The sequence below is a fragment of the Theropithecus gelada genome, chromosome 12 (genome assembly GCF_003255815.1).
Source record: "Theropithecus gelada isolate Dixy chromosome 12, Tgel_1.0, whole genome shotgun sequence".
NCBI classification, from domain to species: Eukaryota; Metazoa; Chordata; class Mammalia; order Primates; family Cercopithecidae; genus Theropithecus; species Theropithecus gelada.
The window spans coordinates 77,248,835-77,263,511 of NC_037680.1; the positions used below are offsets into that span (position 1 = coordinate 77,248,835).

Genomic DNA, 14,677 nt, shown 5'->3' on the forward strand with positions numbered 1-14,677 from the left:
CAGGCACAGTGTGGTAAACCCAGAAGACACTAAGGGTACAGAAGGGGTCCTGTCCTTGAAGATCGGTAAATCTAACAGGAAGAGCTTGAAGTAGGAAATAACTAATACCCTCAGACAGGAAATGAGTGGACAGCAAGCCACTCAGAGTAGCTCGGTGAGGGGAAGAGCCTAAAGGGAGGAAAGGGGAAGAAGGGTGATGGGGGTGAAGCATAGAAGATGGTAGCCTTTGAATCAGTGGAGAGAAGGGAGGAGAGCCTGGGGGTTGGGGATGGCAGCTTGGGAGGCCAGGGAGTGGGGCATGGGGCTGGAGCAGCCCATGAGTGAGATTGAAAGGGAAGCTGGGCTCCATTACTAAACACATCCATTGCTCCATCAAGGAGTTTGTATGTGTTCTAGCAGATGGCCGCCTCTGAAGGCTTTAAAGCAAAGTAAAAATTAAATGAAAGTGGTATTTTAAGAACATAAATGGAGTAGAAAGTTAAAAGATAAATCAGATTGGGGAGAGACTAAAGACTGAATGACCAACTAGGAGGCTGATGCGGCACTTCCGGCAATAAATCGGGAGATGGTGGTGAGGGCAGTGGCAGCAGGAATGGAGAGGAAAGTCTCCATACATCAGTAGAGCAGAGTAAATATGATCAGCGTGTCTCAAACACTTCTCTGTCACCAGTGTTTTGTATGACAGAAATGTTTTATCCTTGACAAGGTCCATGGTGGTAGGATTTAATATCTCCCCCACGCCCGCCAAGATGCTGGCCACACAAAGAGGCTTTCCCACTTCATGGCTCCAATGTTCCACTCTAGTCATGAGATTCAACCAAGAATGACAGGCCTACCCCTAGAAAGAACTGGGGAGACCAGTAGTCCAGTGGTTTTCAAGCTTTTTCTTTTCTTTTTTTTTTTTTTTAACAATACAACTCTTTATTCTAATGAAATTTACATAGAACAGCAAACTAAAACAGATGAAACTGAAGCTGTGGTAGTTCTATCTAAGAGCCATCCTATCTGCCGATCTTCCCCTCATTCAACTCAGCAGCCCCTAAGGCACCAGCTGATCTAACCCAGCCTTCTCACTTTAAAGAAAAGAGCCAGTTTTTTCCGTCACTTGCCTGAGGCCACATGTGACCATTCAGAGTTGAAAGGCACAAAGCTTAGCCAGTAAGCGTAGACTCTGGAGTCAGGCTGCTTGGCTTGGAACCCCAGTTCTGCCACTTGCTGTGTGACCTTGTGCAAGCTACTTAACATCTCAGTTTCCTCATCATAAATTGGAAATGAGCAGACTTGTTGTAAGGACTAAGTATTAATATATATGAGCCACATCGGACAGTACCCATATACGGCATATATGTCGACTATAGTCAGTCACAGTGCCTAGAGATCCACTCATCGAAGGTGTTGCTGTATGGCAGACTGTGGAGTAAGCACTAAATGTTCTGAGTGTTTTCCTATCTCCAGTGGCACTTTGTGTTTGGACTCCGGATGGCCCAGCGTCAGGAGAACGCATTTGCCATTGTCAATGCTGGGATGAGCGTGAAGTTTGAAGACGGTACAAACACAATCAAGGAACTTCAAATGTTCTATGGAAGTGTGGGCCCCACCACTGTCTCTGCAAGCCAAACCTGCAAGCAGCTCATTGGGAGGTATATCATAGTGCATCTGGGGCATGATACTCAGGCCTTTCTAGTTTAGATTTTTTTTTAATGAAACTAGCACTTGGGGAATTTTTTCTGATGATAAAAATACATACAATCATTTAGAAAATTTAAGCACTGAAGAAAAGTATAAAGTATAAGCCACCCAAAAGCCGCCCTTTTTAAGGTACAATGATTCTTTTATTACAGGTTTCTGCAATGCGATTAATGCACAAATTACTTAGTTTGAGTAGATATTATCTTTAAATTTTCACTTTTAATTAGCCTGTATAGTAAGTCTCCAATACTGTGTCCTAAGACATCTGAAAATGTCCTTAAGCCACATTTGAAAAAGATGAAATGTTTAAAAGGTTAAATGGCCTCCCTCCTGTCGCTCTCATTATCGCTAACATTTGAAAAGTAATTTTTAAAAATGTTTCCAACTGGTGCTTCTATAATACTTTCTATCCACTCATTGTTAACAATTAGAACTTAATGTGAGTTTTTTCTCAGATACAAAAATAACTTCATGCTTCCAAAAAATGTATATAGAAACATTGATTTCTGAAATATTTTACTGCTATCTTCAATAATTTTTTACTTACCAAATATTTACCTAGAGTAGTGTGTATGCCAGGCTAGAGGATAGTTGCTGGAGATACAGCAGTGGACAAGATCAACAAAGTTCCAGATCTCAGGAAGCTTTGGCTTTAGTGCTTTTTTAACCCAGGTATTTCAGGTAAATCAACATTCCCAATCCTGGAAAAATAATAATATAGGAAGACTTAATGTAGAAAGTTTGGGAACCACTGCATCAGATACTGAAGAGAGCTAACAAACTCTCTTGAAGATATTTTGTCTAGACTTCAAAGGTGGATACAACTTGCTCTCCATCTTTCCTTGCATGTCAGTTTAGTGTCTGTCTTTGCCTACAAGGATGCTCAATTGCAGATTATTTTTAACAGTAAAGAAACTAAAATTAAAATCCAGCAACAGGGAAATTGCAAGACAAATTATGGTACATCCAAATATGATATTCTCTCTTTGCCTTCTTCTATGAAACATTAACATTCTTTCCTTCTAGGCAATGGGATGACCAAATGCTGAGTGATGCCTGCCGATGGGTCCTGGATGAGATCTACATCCCACCAGCAGCTGAGGGTGGCATGGTGGAGTACAGGCGAACCCTCATCATCAGCCTCCTCTTCAAATTCTACCTGAAAGTGAGGCGAGGACTGAATCAAATGGTAAATGGCTTCTCTGGGTTTCAGGGTGCCTTGACATTCTCAGCACAGATCTGCACATGAAGGACTTCCGTGCCTGCCTTTGATAACACGTGGAGGCTTCCTGGGCTGGGGCCCTCACTGTAGTGTTCCCAGTCTCCAACGTCTCCTCCTGTGCCACTTTGCTCCTCTCCTTCCCTCTCCCTTCCTCACTCCTGGGCTGAGAAAGGGACAACTTTATTATACCATTTGCCTTATTTGTGTCACAAACACTAACATGCAAGATCAGATTGACCTACAGTAGTGAAAAGCCTTCAGTAAGTAAATCCATATCTTTTCCATTTTTAAAGAACATGTTCTTGTTAAAATAATAAGTAAAATTAAAATAATGCTTTACTATTTAGAAAATGTGAATAAGTTAAAAAAGAGGAGAAACTCTTTTATAATCCCATCACCCATAGACTATTTTGGTGTACGTGCTTCGAAACCCTTCATTATGGATGTATATGTATATGTGTATGTATCTGTATAACTGTGTAGTATAGCTTGCTTATTTCATTTAGTAACGTAATCATCTTTCAATGACATTAATTATTTTTCAGTGGCATCATGACATAATGGTTGCATGGCATGTTTAGGGATAGATGCACTATTCATTATTTGATCCATTCCTTATTTTTGACATTTAGATTGTTTTTACTTTTCTGTTAACTATTTTTTTTAGCCTAACCTAGTTTAAAATAACCCCCACAGCAGTGTTTCTCCAAATATGATCCATGATCATGAGCGCCCCCTTGATGAGCCACGAGGTGATCCCAAAATGGCAGACAGATGACTACACCTACAACCCTTTTATGACTGAGAGCTTTGCTCTCTTAGTTCAGCCAGTCCTTGTTATTATTATATTAACCTTATTTATTATCATTATTTTAGTATATTCTGTTATACATTGTATACTCTATTATGTATTATATAACATATTCAATAGAAAAATATATAATCAGTATATAATTTTATACATATTCAGTCTAAAAATATGTACGTGTATATTTAATAGATTATATCACATATAAAATCCATATTAATGGTATTGATAATTAACCATTATCAATATATAACACATAATAGATATAAAAGAAAAACATATTCAATTATTATATATTAATAGATAAGCATATTTAATAGATTATCAAATATTATCTTACATATTACCTTCTATTATATATTCTATCATTATAAAAGAATTCAAAATATGGAGAAACGAAATTTTTTAAATGAACTGTAATCTAGTAATCCTACCATAACCACTATTAACATTTTGGAATACATACTTTTATATATATATTTTTTTTTTTTTACAAAACATGGGATTATACTGTACATAAATTTTTGTAACTTTTTTATTTAACTATATTTCATGAATTTTTCAATGCCATTAAAGACATTTCTGCAAAGTTATTTTTTATAACTGCGGAATATTGTACTTGGATGTACCATCATTTCCCTATTGTTGGATATTTGGCTTAATTCTAGTTTCCTTACTATCACAAATAATCTGCAATTGAACATCCTTGTAGATTAATCTTTCCCTACTCCCTCAATTGTTTATTTGAGGTACATGGCCACAAGAGTGGCCCAGGTTTGGAAACACAGCCTCCATTTAGAAGTATCCATATTTCCATTCATTCAAAAAAAGACTTTGTCATGAAAGGAAATCTTTACTTCCTGGAAATAACATTTATTTTTCTGTGCACATAAATAGATGTAGTTATTATTCAAGCAACTGCTACTAGCTTACAGAACTTAAAGCTCAGAGCTTTCTCCCAGAAGAACTGGCATCTAAGATCTAAAAGAATAGATTGGATAACTTTATCTCCATGTGTTTTTCCAAGCTGCTCACTCAGATTGTAAAATTAACTGTGAAGTAATCTTCTGTTCAGGATCCCCAGAAGTTTCCCGACATTCCAGAAAAGTTCATGAGTGCTCTAGAAGACTTTCCCATAGAAACACCCCAAGGAATTCAGATGTTTCAGGTTGGTGGACAGGGTTTTTTGTTTTTTAATGTTTATGCATTCAGATGTATGCATTAGGCATACTTCTCCTTCTTTTCAATAACTGTATTTAAGATAACGTCTATTGAAGCCAGCTGATGTTACCTATTGCTATACACACACAACTTGCTTGGTTTAGCTTCTATGCTTTTACTCAAGGCTACACAAGAATTAGATTCTGAATCATTGTTCTCCACTATTTTCAGTTTAGTTACCTCCTTTGCTTACCAATACCTGTTCTTCCTTTAAAACCCAAGTCAACATTTACTGCCTCTAGAAAGCCTTCTCTGCCTTATTACAACCACCCTGAATTTAGGATGTCTTCTTTTTGGGGATAAGAGGAGAATTGTAACAAGAATATAATCCCTTACCATAGTACTTAATACTTAATGGATATTTATTAACCTGAACTCATGGATATGGATACCCAATTGCCTATAATTTTTTGTTTTTTGGGTTTTTTTTTTTTATTTTTTTCCCTAACACATGAGTAAGCCAGATATATCAGACCTAATTTTCAGGGCATGAGAATTCCTCATGGCAAAATAATTTACTTTGTCCGTTAACAGTGTGTGGATCCCCACCAACCCCCACAAGATCCAGTTGGACACCCAGTCATGCACCAGTCGGCCATTAAACACACCACAGGGGAAGCTGTGTATATTGACGACATGCCCTGCATCGACCAAGAACTCTTCCTGGCTCCGATCACCAGCACCAGAGCTCATGCCAAGATCATGTAAGGAAGTAAAAGAGATTCTTAATGTTACTGAAACACATTCACAGTTTCACATTCAAATCAAGAGCTTATTATATATTTAATTCAAATAGGAATATTAATTTCCAGCATGGTGGCTCACACTTGTAATCCCAGGCCGGGGCAGGCAGATCGCTGGAGCTCAGTAGTTCGAGACCAGCATAGGCAACATAGCGAAACTCCATCTCTACAAAAAATTAGCCAGGCATGGTGGCATGCGCCTGTAGTCCCAACTACTGAGGAGGCTACCTGAGTCCAGGAGACCAAGGCTGCAGTGAGTTTTGATCGCTTCACTGCACTCCAACCTGGGCAACAGAGTGAGACCCTGTCTCACAAAAAAAAGAAAGAATACATATTTATTTTTCTGGTTGAGAATCAGTCATTTTTTAAGCATAGTTATGTAAGAATCCAAGGATGTGAAAGAGTTAGAACATCTGCTAAATACTGGCATTTTTCAACATAGAATATTGCTCCACGATTTAGTTATGACGTCCATTATAGTTTCTCCCTGTGTTTGAGGAATCACTGGGAACTGGCTCCTGAAACTTTAATATCTACCTTCAAATTCTCTCTCCTAGATCAATTGATATTTCAGAAGCCCTGGCACTTCCAGGTGTTGTTGACGTGATAACAGCAGAGGATGTTCCAGGAGATAATAACTATCAAGGAGAGATTTTCTATGCACAGAATGAGGTGGGTGATTTATGTGTGGTTTATTATTCAAATACCTTGCTGGAGATGCCAAAATGATTATTGGTTATGACTATAGCCATCCATGGATCCATGTTCACATCACAAAGACTTGTTGGAAACCAATGACTCTGCCTCAGTGATTCTCAACTTCTCTCTTGAATTGTGGACCCTTTTGAGATTCTGATAAAAGCCAGAAGTCCTCAAAGAATACTTCTCAAAAGTCATGAAAGTCATAGAAGCAACACAGATCATAAGACATTGAAAGAACCAGCAGAATGTTAGGTTAATTGGATCACTGTGTATGCTGAGGGAATGGTGAGTAATGTGGCCAAGAACAACCAGAAGGGAGATCATTAAAGCCAGATAATTAGTTTCTACATTCAACTTTGGGCCCCCTAAGTCCCACTCAAACCGCTGTTGTAAATTTATTCTCATAGGTAGAAAATAATCTTGCTTTTGGTCACAAAAACCCAATAGGTAAATGTAAGAATGTGGGAACAGTAATTCCTTTTTAATGAGTCTGTGTTTTCGCTAATTACAACATGTGGCTTTTCTGCAGGTAATTTGCGTGGGTCAGATTGTCGGCACTGTGGCCGCTGATACCTATGCTCATGCAAGAGAGGCAGCCAAAAAAGTGAAGATCGCTTATGAAGACATAGAGCCAAGGATTATCACAATAGAGGTAGTCAGACCGCTTTGTGTTTTCTAGAATGACTTAAGTGGTGGACTTGGGGCACAGTTCAACCCATGTAGTCATAAAATAGTATAAGTTGGGCTCCATCTATACTTTGTTCAGTGTTACCTATAGTTTTAGAGTGAAGGCTCCCGCAATTTGCCCCTCAAGACAGAAACTGAGTCCTTTCCTGCTTAGACTCCTCTTTCCCACCACTGCTTCTACAGGGACCCGTGGAAATGAAGCATTCTGTGCCCACTTCTCCTGTGACCTCTTGCCAAGGCATGGGCTAAGAATGCAGATAAGCAACACCTGAGAAACGTCCTTATAATCTCATATACAAAAGCAATCAGCCGGAAAATCTAGAGCACTGTGGAAATCAGAAAAAAATATAACACTTACTTATTACAACTATTGGGTCCTCTGTCTCCCTGCCCACTTACTGCTCAAGCACAGACAGGCTCTGGAGACAGACTACTTTGATTCATCATCTGACTCTGCCACTAGCAGCCTCTTAATAGCAGCAAAAGCTTTAAACCCCTCATACCTCAGCTTTTCCATCTATAAAATGGTAATTCTAAAAGTACCTACACCAAAAGGTCATGGTAAGCTTAAATGAGAGAATCCCAGTAAAATGCTTAGCATAGCACCTGGGACAGGGAATGCATTCAATAAATGTTACCTATCGTTTTTGTTTTAGTTGTCATGAATGAGGGCAAGGGCATGTTGCGTGCTCTTGTACTTTATATCCCCAGTGCCTAGCAAAGCTCTAAACCCACAGTAGATGCTCAATAAACATATGTTGGATGACGGAGGGATGGAGGGATGGAGGAATCGATGGATAGATGGATGCATAAGCAATATGGACACCCTCCACCCCCCCACCCACAAATTAGATTCAGTCTTGAGCATCCACTTCAATTCTCCCCTGTTCTTCCCAATGCTGCCAAGTTCAAGTTTTTTCCAGTTATCTTTTAAACGTCCCTTAAGGCTGCCCCTTTCTTTTCATTCTCGCTTTCACTCCACCCTCCAGCCTAGTCCTCACTATCTTCTTTTCAGATTTACTACAAAAACCACTAAAAGAGGCTCTTTTCTTCCATTTCAGCCCATCTACCTAACATATTAACTTTCCTAAGTCACTAAGGTCATTAGGTCACTTTTCCTATTTAACACTATGCCTTTAGATAAGGTCCAAACTCTTTAGTATCAAATCAAGGTCTTTAATAGTCCAGCCACATTCCACCTTTCAAACCCATCTTCCACTGTTTCTTGATAGAAAACCTGCACCCTGGCCATTCTGGCCTTGTGCTCATGTTGGCCCCTCAGCTTGGTTTCAGCCTCAAACTATTGTTTTATGATGTGCCTTTGACTTCAAATGATTCAGGATCCAACTCAGGTCACCCATTCAAGGCCATTCCTGGGCCCCATCAGCCTCCTCCTTCTTGACCTCTCTTTACTATTGAGTAACCCTCTAGCCCCAGAGTCAGCACCTAACTGCCAAACTGACTCAGATCATCATTCAGCAATGCAGAGGTGGGAAGCGGGTTTATATACCCTTGTGTCCCCCTCAGCCCTTCCCAGAGCACTGTACAAAATGAGTCACCAATGCCTATAATCCATTTGAGTCCGCCTTCTTCTGACTCTTCACGCAGCCCTGGCTCTGATTTTCTCGGTGTAATGAAGATCTGATACAGTAGAAACATGGAAGCGTGGAATTTTGATGGGAAACAAATTGTTTACTAGAATGCAAAATTAAATCTTTTGCTGTTGTTTTGGTTTGTTTTTCCACTGCAGCAAGCCCTAGAGCACAATTCATTTCTTTTTGATGAGAAAAAAATCGAGCAAGGAAATGTAGAGCAAGCCTTTAAATATGTTGACCAAATCATTGAAGGTAAGTAATCTTAGCGAGAAAAGGGAAGCTTCTGAAGCTGAAGACTCTAATTTCAATCATCTGGACTGAAAACTACTGAAACTCTAAGGCAATATTTCCCATTCAAGTGTGATTTTTAAACAGTAATTTAAAGTGCAGAGGAAATTTACAGTTTGGTGAATTTTTGTATATGTATAAATATGTGTAAATACTACCCACATCAAGACATAGAACGTGACTGGGCACAGTGTAATCCCAGCACTTTGGGAGGCCAAGGCAGGCAGATCACTTGAGGTCGGGAGTTCAAGACCAGCCTGGCCAACATGGTGAAACCTCATCTCTACTAAAAATACAAAAATTAGCCTGGCATGGTAACACATGCCTGTAGTCCCAGCTATTAGGGAGGCTGAGGCATGGGAATCACCTGCACGTGGGAGGTGGAGGTTACAGCGAGCCAAGATTACACCACTGCACTCTAGCCTGGATGACAGAATGAGACTCTATCTCAAAAAATAAAAATAAAAAATTTTAAAAGGACATAGAAAATTTCTGCACCCCCAGCATGCTTCCATGTGTCCTCTCTTAGTAACCCCCCAAGGTATTATTCTGATATTTATCACTGTAAATTAGTTTTACCTCATTTGCACTTTATATAAATGGAACCTTATAACCTCTTTTACGCCTTCTGCTTTTATTTAACATTATGTATGAACGATTCATTCATGTTGTTGCATAGATTCGGTTTTTTTCGTTGGTAGTATTCTGTTATGCAAATATTTCACAATTTATTTATTCATTCTACCATTCAGGACATTGGAGTTGTTTTTAATTTGGGAGCATTATGAATAAAATTTCTATAAACACTATTATGCTTATATTTTGGTGAACATAGCACTTAGTTCTAATGGAATGTACCCAGGAATGAAATTGCTGAATAATAGCTTTTTTTTTTTTTTTTTTTTTTTTTTGAGATGGAATCTGGCTCTGTTGCCCAGGCTGGAGTGCAGTGGCGTGATCTTGGCTCACTGCAAGCTCCGCCTCCTGGGTTCACGCCATTCTCCTGCCTCAGTCTCCCGAGTAGCTGGGACTGCAGGCGCCTGCCACCACGCCCAACTAATTTTTTGTATTTTTAATAAAGACGGGGTTTCACCGTGTTAGCCAGGATGGTCTCGATCTCCTGACCTCATGATCCGCCCACCTCAGCCTCCCAAAGTGCTGGAATTACTGGTGTGAGCCACCGCGCCTGGCCACAGTCCTCCCACCTCAGCCTCTTAAGTAGCTGGGACTACAGGCATACACCACCATGCCCAGCTAATCTTCGTATTTTTTGTAGAGATGGGGTTTTGCCATGTTGCCTAGGCTGGTCTCAAACTCCTGGGCTCAAACGATCCCCCTTCTTTAGCCCCACAAAGTGCTGGGATTACAGTGCGAGCTACCATGCCCAGACAATTTCTTCCATTTATTTATTTATTTATTTTTGAGATGAAGTTTCGCTCTTGTTGCCCAGGCTGGAGTGCAATGGAGTGGTCACTCGACTCACTACAACCTCCACCTCACGGGTTCAAGCGATTCTTCTGCCTCAGCCTCCCTAGTAGCTGGGATTACAGGCTTGCACCACCACACCCGGCTAATTTTTGTAATTTTAGTAAAGATGGAGTTTCACCATGTTGGCCAAGCTGGGCTCGAACTCCTGACCTCAGGTGATCTGCCCACCTCAGCCTCCCAAAGTGCTGGGATTACAGGCTGAAGCCACCGCGCCGAGTCTAATTTCTTCATTTTAATGAATATCAGTTTTTCAGTCTTTTATTTATAGCTAATGATTTTGTGCTCGTTGAAGAAATTTTGCCTGTCCAACGGTCATGAAGATATTCTGTTATGTTTTCTCCTAGAAACTTGATTGTTTTAGCTTTTGCACTTAGGTCTATGATTCACCTCAAATTAAATTTTCTGTATGATGTGAGATGTGAGTCAATATTCCATCTTTTTCATGTGGATATTCAATTGACCCAGCACCATTTATTGAAGACTATCCTTTCCCTTACTGAATTGCAGTGCAGCTTTTGTTGTTTTCCAGATGTCTACATATGTGTTGTTCTACTTCTGAGTTCTCTATCATATTCTATTTGTCTATTTACCTATCTTGCTAATACCAGTGTCTTACTTGCTGTAACTTTATAGTGAGTCTTAAAATCCGATAATTTAAGGTACTTTTGCTGCTGCTTCTTCAATACGACCTTAGCTATTATAGGTCCTTTGCATTTTCAGATAAATTTATCATTAATTCATAAATCTCACCAAAAATAATTTGTTGGGATTTTTATTGGGATTGCATTGAAACAATATATCAATTTGAGAGAATTGAAATCTTAACAATATTATGTCTTCTAATCCATAAGCATGGTACACTTTGCCTTTTATCTAGGTTTTCTTTAACTTTTCTCAGTAATTTTTAGTTTTCACTATAGAGATCTTGCAACTCCTTTTTAATATTTATTCCTAGTATTGTATGTTTTGTGATACTATGGTTGTTTTTATTTAACTTTATTTAACTTGGGTCTAGTATATAAGAACGCAGTTAATTTTTGTATATTGATCTTATATCTAGCAATTTTGCTTAATTCCTTTACCATTTTAATAGACTTAGAGATTCTCTTGAATTTTCTATGTACACAGTTGTATGACAGTTTTATTTATCTTTTCCAATCTTGACACTGTTATTTGTTAATTGATTTGTTTAGACTTAATGTTCTGGCTAAGATTTTCTTTTAAGTTTTAGGTTTGTGTGTGTGTGTGTGTGTGTGCGTGTGTCTGTATTTTAATTTTATTTAAGTTCTGGGGTACACATACAGGATGTGCAGGTCTGTTACATAGGTAAACATGTTCCATGGTAGTTTGCTTCTCCTATTAACCCATCACCTAAATATTAAGCCCAACATGCATTAACTATTTTTCCTGATGCTCTCCCTCCCTGCACCCCCCAAGAGGCCCCAGTGTATGTTGGTCACCTCCCTGTGTCCATGTGTTCCCATTGTTCGGCTCCCATTTATGAGTGAGAACATGCGGTGTTTGGTTTTCTGTTCCTGCGTTAGTATGTAGAGGATAATGGCTTCCAGCTCCATCCAAGACCATGCAAAGAACATTCCTCATTAAAAAGTGGGCAAAGGACATAAACAGACACTTCTCAAAAGAAGACATTTATGCAGCCCACAACCAGAAGAAAAAAAGCTCAACATCACTGGTCATTAGAGAAATGCAAATCAAAACCACAGTGAGATACCATCTCATGCCAGTCAGAATGGCTTTTATTAAAAATTCAAAACAACAGATAGTGGCAAGGCTGCAGAGAAATACGAATGCTTTTACACTGTTGGTGGCAATGTAAATTAGTTCTACCATTGTAAAGGAATACAAATCATTCTATTATAAAGATACATGCATATGCATGTTCATTGCAGCACTATTGACAACAGCAAAGACATGGTATCAACCCAAATGCCCATCAGTGATACACTGGATAAAGAAAATGTGGCACATATACACCATGGAATATTATACAGCCATAAAAAAAAGATTTTTTATATTTTAAAAAACAGCAGGCCAGGCGCGGTGGCTCAAGCCTGTAATCCCAGCACTCTGGGAGGCCAAGACGGGCGGATCACGAGGTCAGGAGGTCGAGATCATCCTGGCTAACACAGTGAAACCCCGTCTCTACTAAAAAATACAAAAAAAACTAGCCAGGCGATGTGACCGGTGCCTTTAGTCCCAGCTACTCGGGAGGCTGAGGCAGGAGAATGGCATAAACCCAGGAGGCAGAGCTTGCAGTGAGCCGAGATCCGGCCACTGCACTCCAGCCTGGGTGACAGAGGGCAACTCCATCTCAAAAAAAAAAAAAAAAAACAGCAATATTGACTGGCCATGGTAGCTCACACCTGTAATTTCAGCACTTTGGGAGGCCGAGGCAGATGAATCACCTGAGGTCAGGAGTTCGAGACCAGTCTGGCCAACATGGTGAAACCTGCTCTCTACTAAAAATACAAAAATTAGCCAGGCCTGGTGGCAAGTGCCTGTCATTCCAGCTACTTGGGAGGCTGAGGCAGGAGAATCACTTGAACCCAGGAGGCAGAGGTTGCAATGAGCCAAGATCACGCCACTGCACTCCTGCCTGGGCAGCAAGAGCAAAACTCCATCTCAAAACACACACACACACACACACACACACACACACACACACACACAAAATACCTAGGTCCCACCTCAGACCAGTCAAATTAGAATATTGGAATATGGGAAAAGGGCATTAATATTTTTTTAAAAGCTCCCCCAAGTGATGCTAATGTGTGGCCAGATAACCACGGCTGTCTTTACTAACAGAATTACTGCTGGTCTTTGGTAAGAAAAAAGAATCTTCACAGGATCTATTACATTATTCTAAGTAACTAGAATGGCAAGTGGTGTAAGCTTTTATCTTTTATTAAAACCTGAGAGAGACCTTTAGGATGTATATTTCCTAACATCATTCTGTTTAACTAGAAAATGTAGACTGCCTCCCAATTATAAAAACAATGCACTACCTTGTAAGAATAGTTGGACACAACCAGCAAACTCACGAGAGATGTTCAGATGTCTGACAGTAACTACTACTTACACCAAACATTCATTACTCCACAGGATTTTATTTTTAAAATTAAATGAGGTTTTATAAAAACTATAAATTTGGGTCAAAGACTATTTAATAATAATAATATCAGCTAACACTTATTAAGTACTTACTGTGCCAGGTGCCATGTCTAAGCATTTTACATGTATTATATTATTTAATCCTAATAATAATCCTAAGAGATTAATATTATTATTAAACTTATTTTAAGCTACTATTTACTGCTTACTATTTAACATACAAGCAGGACAACTCTGAGAAGGAACATATTAGTAGCTTCATTCTCAAAATGAGGAAACTGAGGCTTATAAAAGTTAGATAATTGGCTGAGGTCTCATGTTCAGTTATCAGTAGAACCAGGACTGGCTGATCCCAAGGCCCTAGCTCTTAAGTACCATGCTATATATTTTTTTTAATTATTATTCTCACCCAGAGGGCAGCAGATTGACAGAGTACCATTTGGAACCTTTGCCAATTGGGATTTCGGAAATTGTGAGGTTCAGAATTTTGGCACAAGTAGGAAATTTGAAACGTGAAAGGAATTTTGGCAGGACTGACTAAGAGTCACACAGCATGCCATTATGGAGCAGTGTGGTGTCGTGGTTCACAGCATGAGTCAGTCAGGCTGCCTAGGTATGAATCCCAGCTCCGCCACTTACTATCTCTGTCACCTTGGGCAGCTTACTTCACCTTTCCATGTCTCAGCTTCCCCATCTGGCAAGATGGGGGTAATGATACATGCCTCATCAGATTGATAGAAGGATTAAGTGAATTAATTGTCTATAAAGTGCGCAGCCTTAGAAAAATACCTAGTATATTGTCAACACCATCTGATTGTTAAGTAAATAAATTTGGGTTTAAAATATGGCACTTTCACATAAGGATTATTTTGAGCTAAAGGCAACTGAGAAGCAGCAGACACAGAAAAAAGTTATGTACCCGCCTCCTATTGACCTAAAAGTAGGGCATCAATGTCCCTTTATGAAGATGTTTCCTGACCCCTGTCTTGTACCAGGATGAGCAGAACAAGAGACAACTCCAGACTCTTATCAGCCCAGAGATGGCCCTGAAATAAATCTGCATAACAAACCTTACTAAAATAACCCTTATCTTCCATTAATT

At 39.4% G+C, this 14,677-nt stretch overlaps 1 protein-coding gene across 1 annotated transcript in view; it reads left to right on the plus strand.

Annotated features, from left to right (window-relative positions):
- Nucleotides 1-14,677, plus strand: part of LOC112636356 (aldehyde oxidase 4-like) — a 70,348-nt gene that overhangs the window by 30,498 nt on the left and 25,173 nt on the right. The window contains 7 exon segments of the mRNA XM_025404995.1: nt 1,456-1,640; nt 2,716-2,878; nt 4,795-4,887; nt 5,475-5,644; nt 6,241-6,355; nt 6,915-7,037; nt 8,823-8,919. Coding sequence (XP_025260780.1) covers nt 1,456-1,640; nt 2,716-2,878; nt 4,795-4,887; nt 5,475-5,644; nt 6,241-6,355; nt 6,915-7,037; nt 8,823-8,919 — 946 coding nt within the window.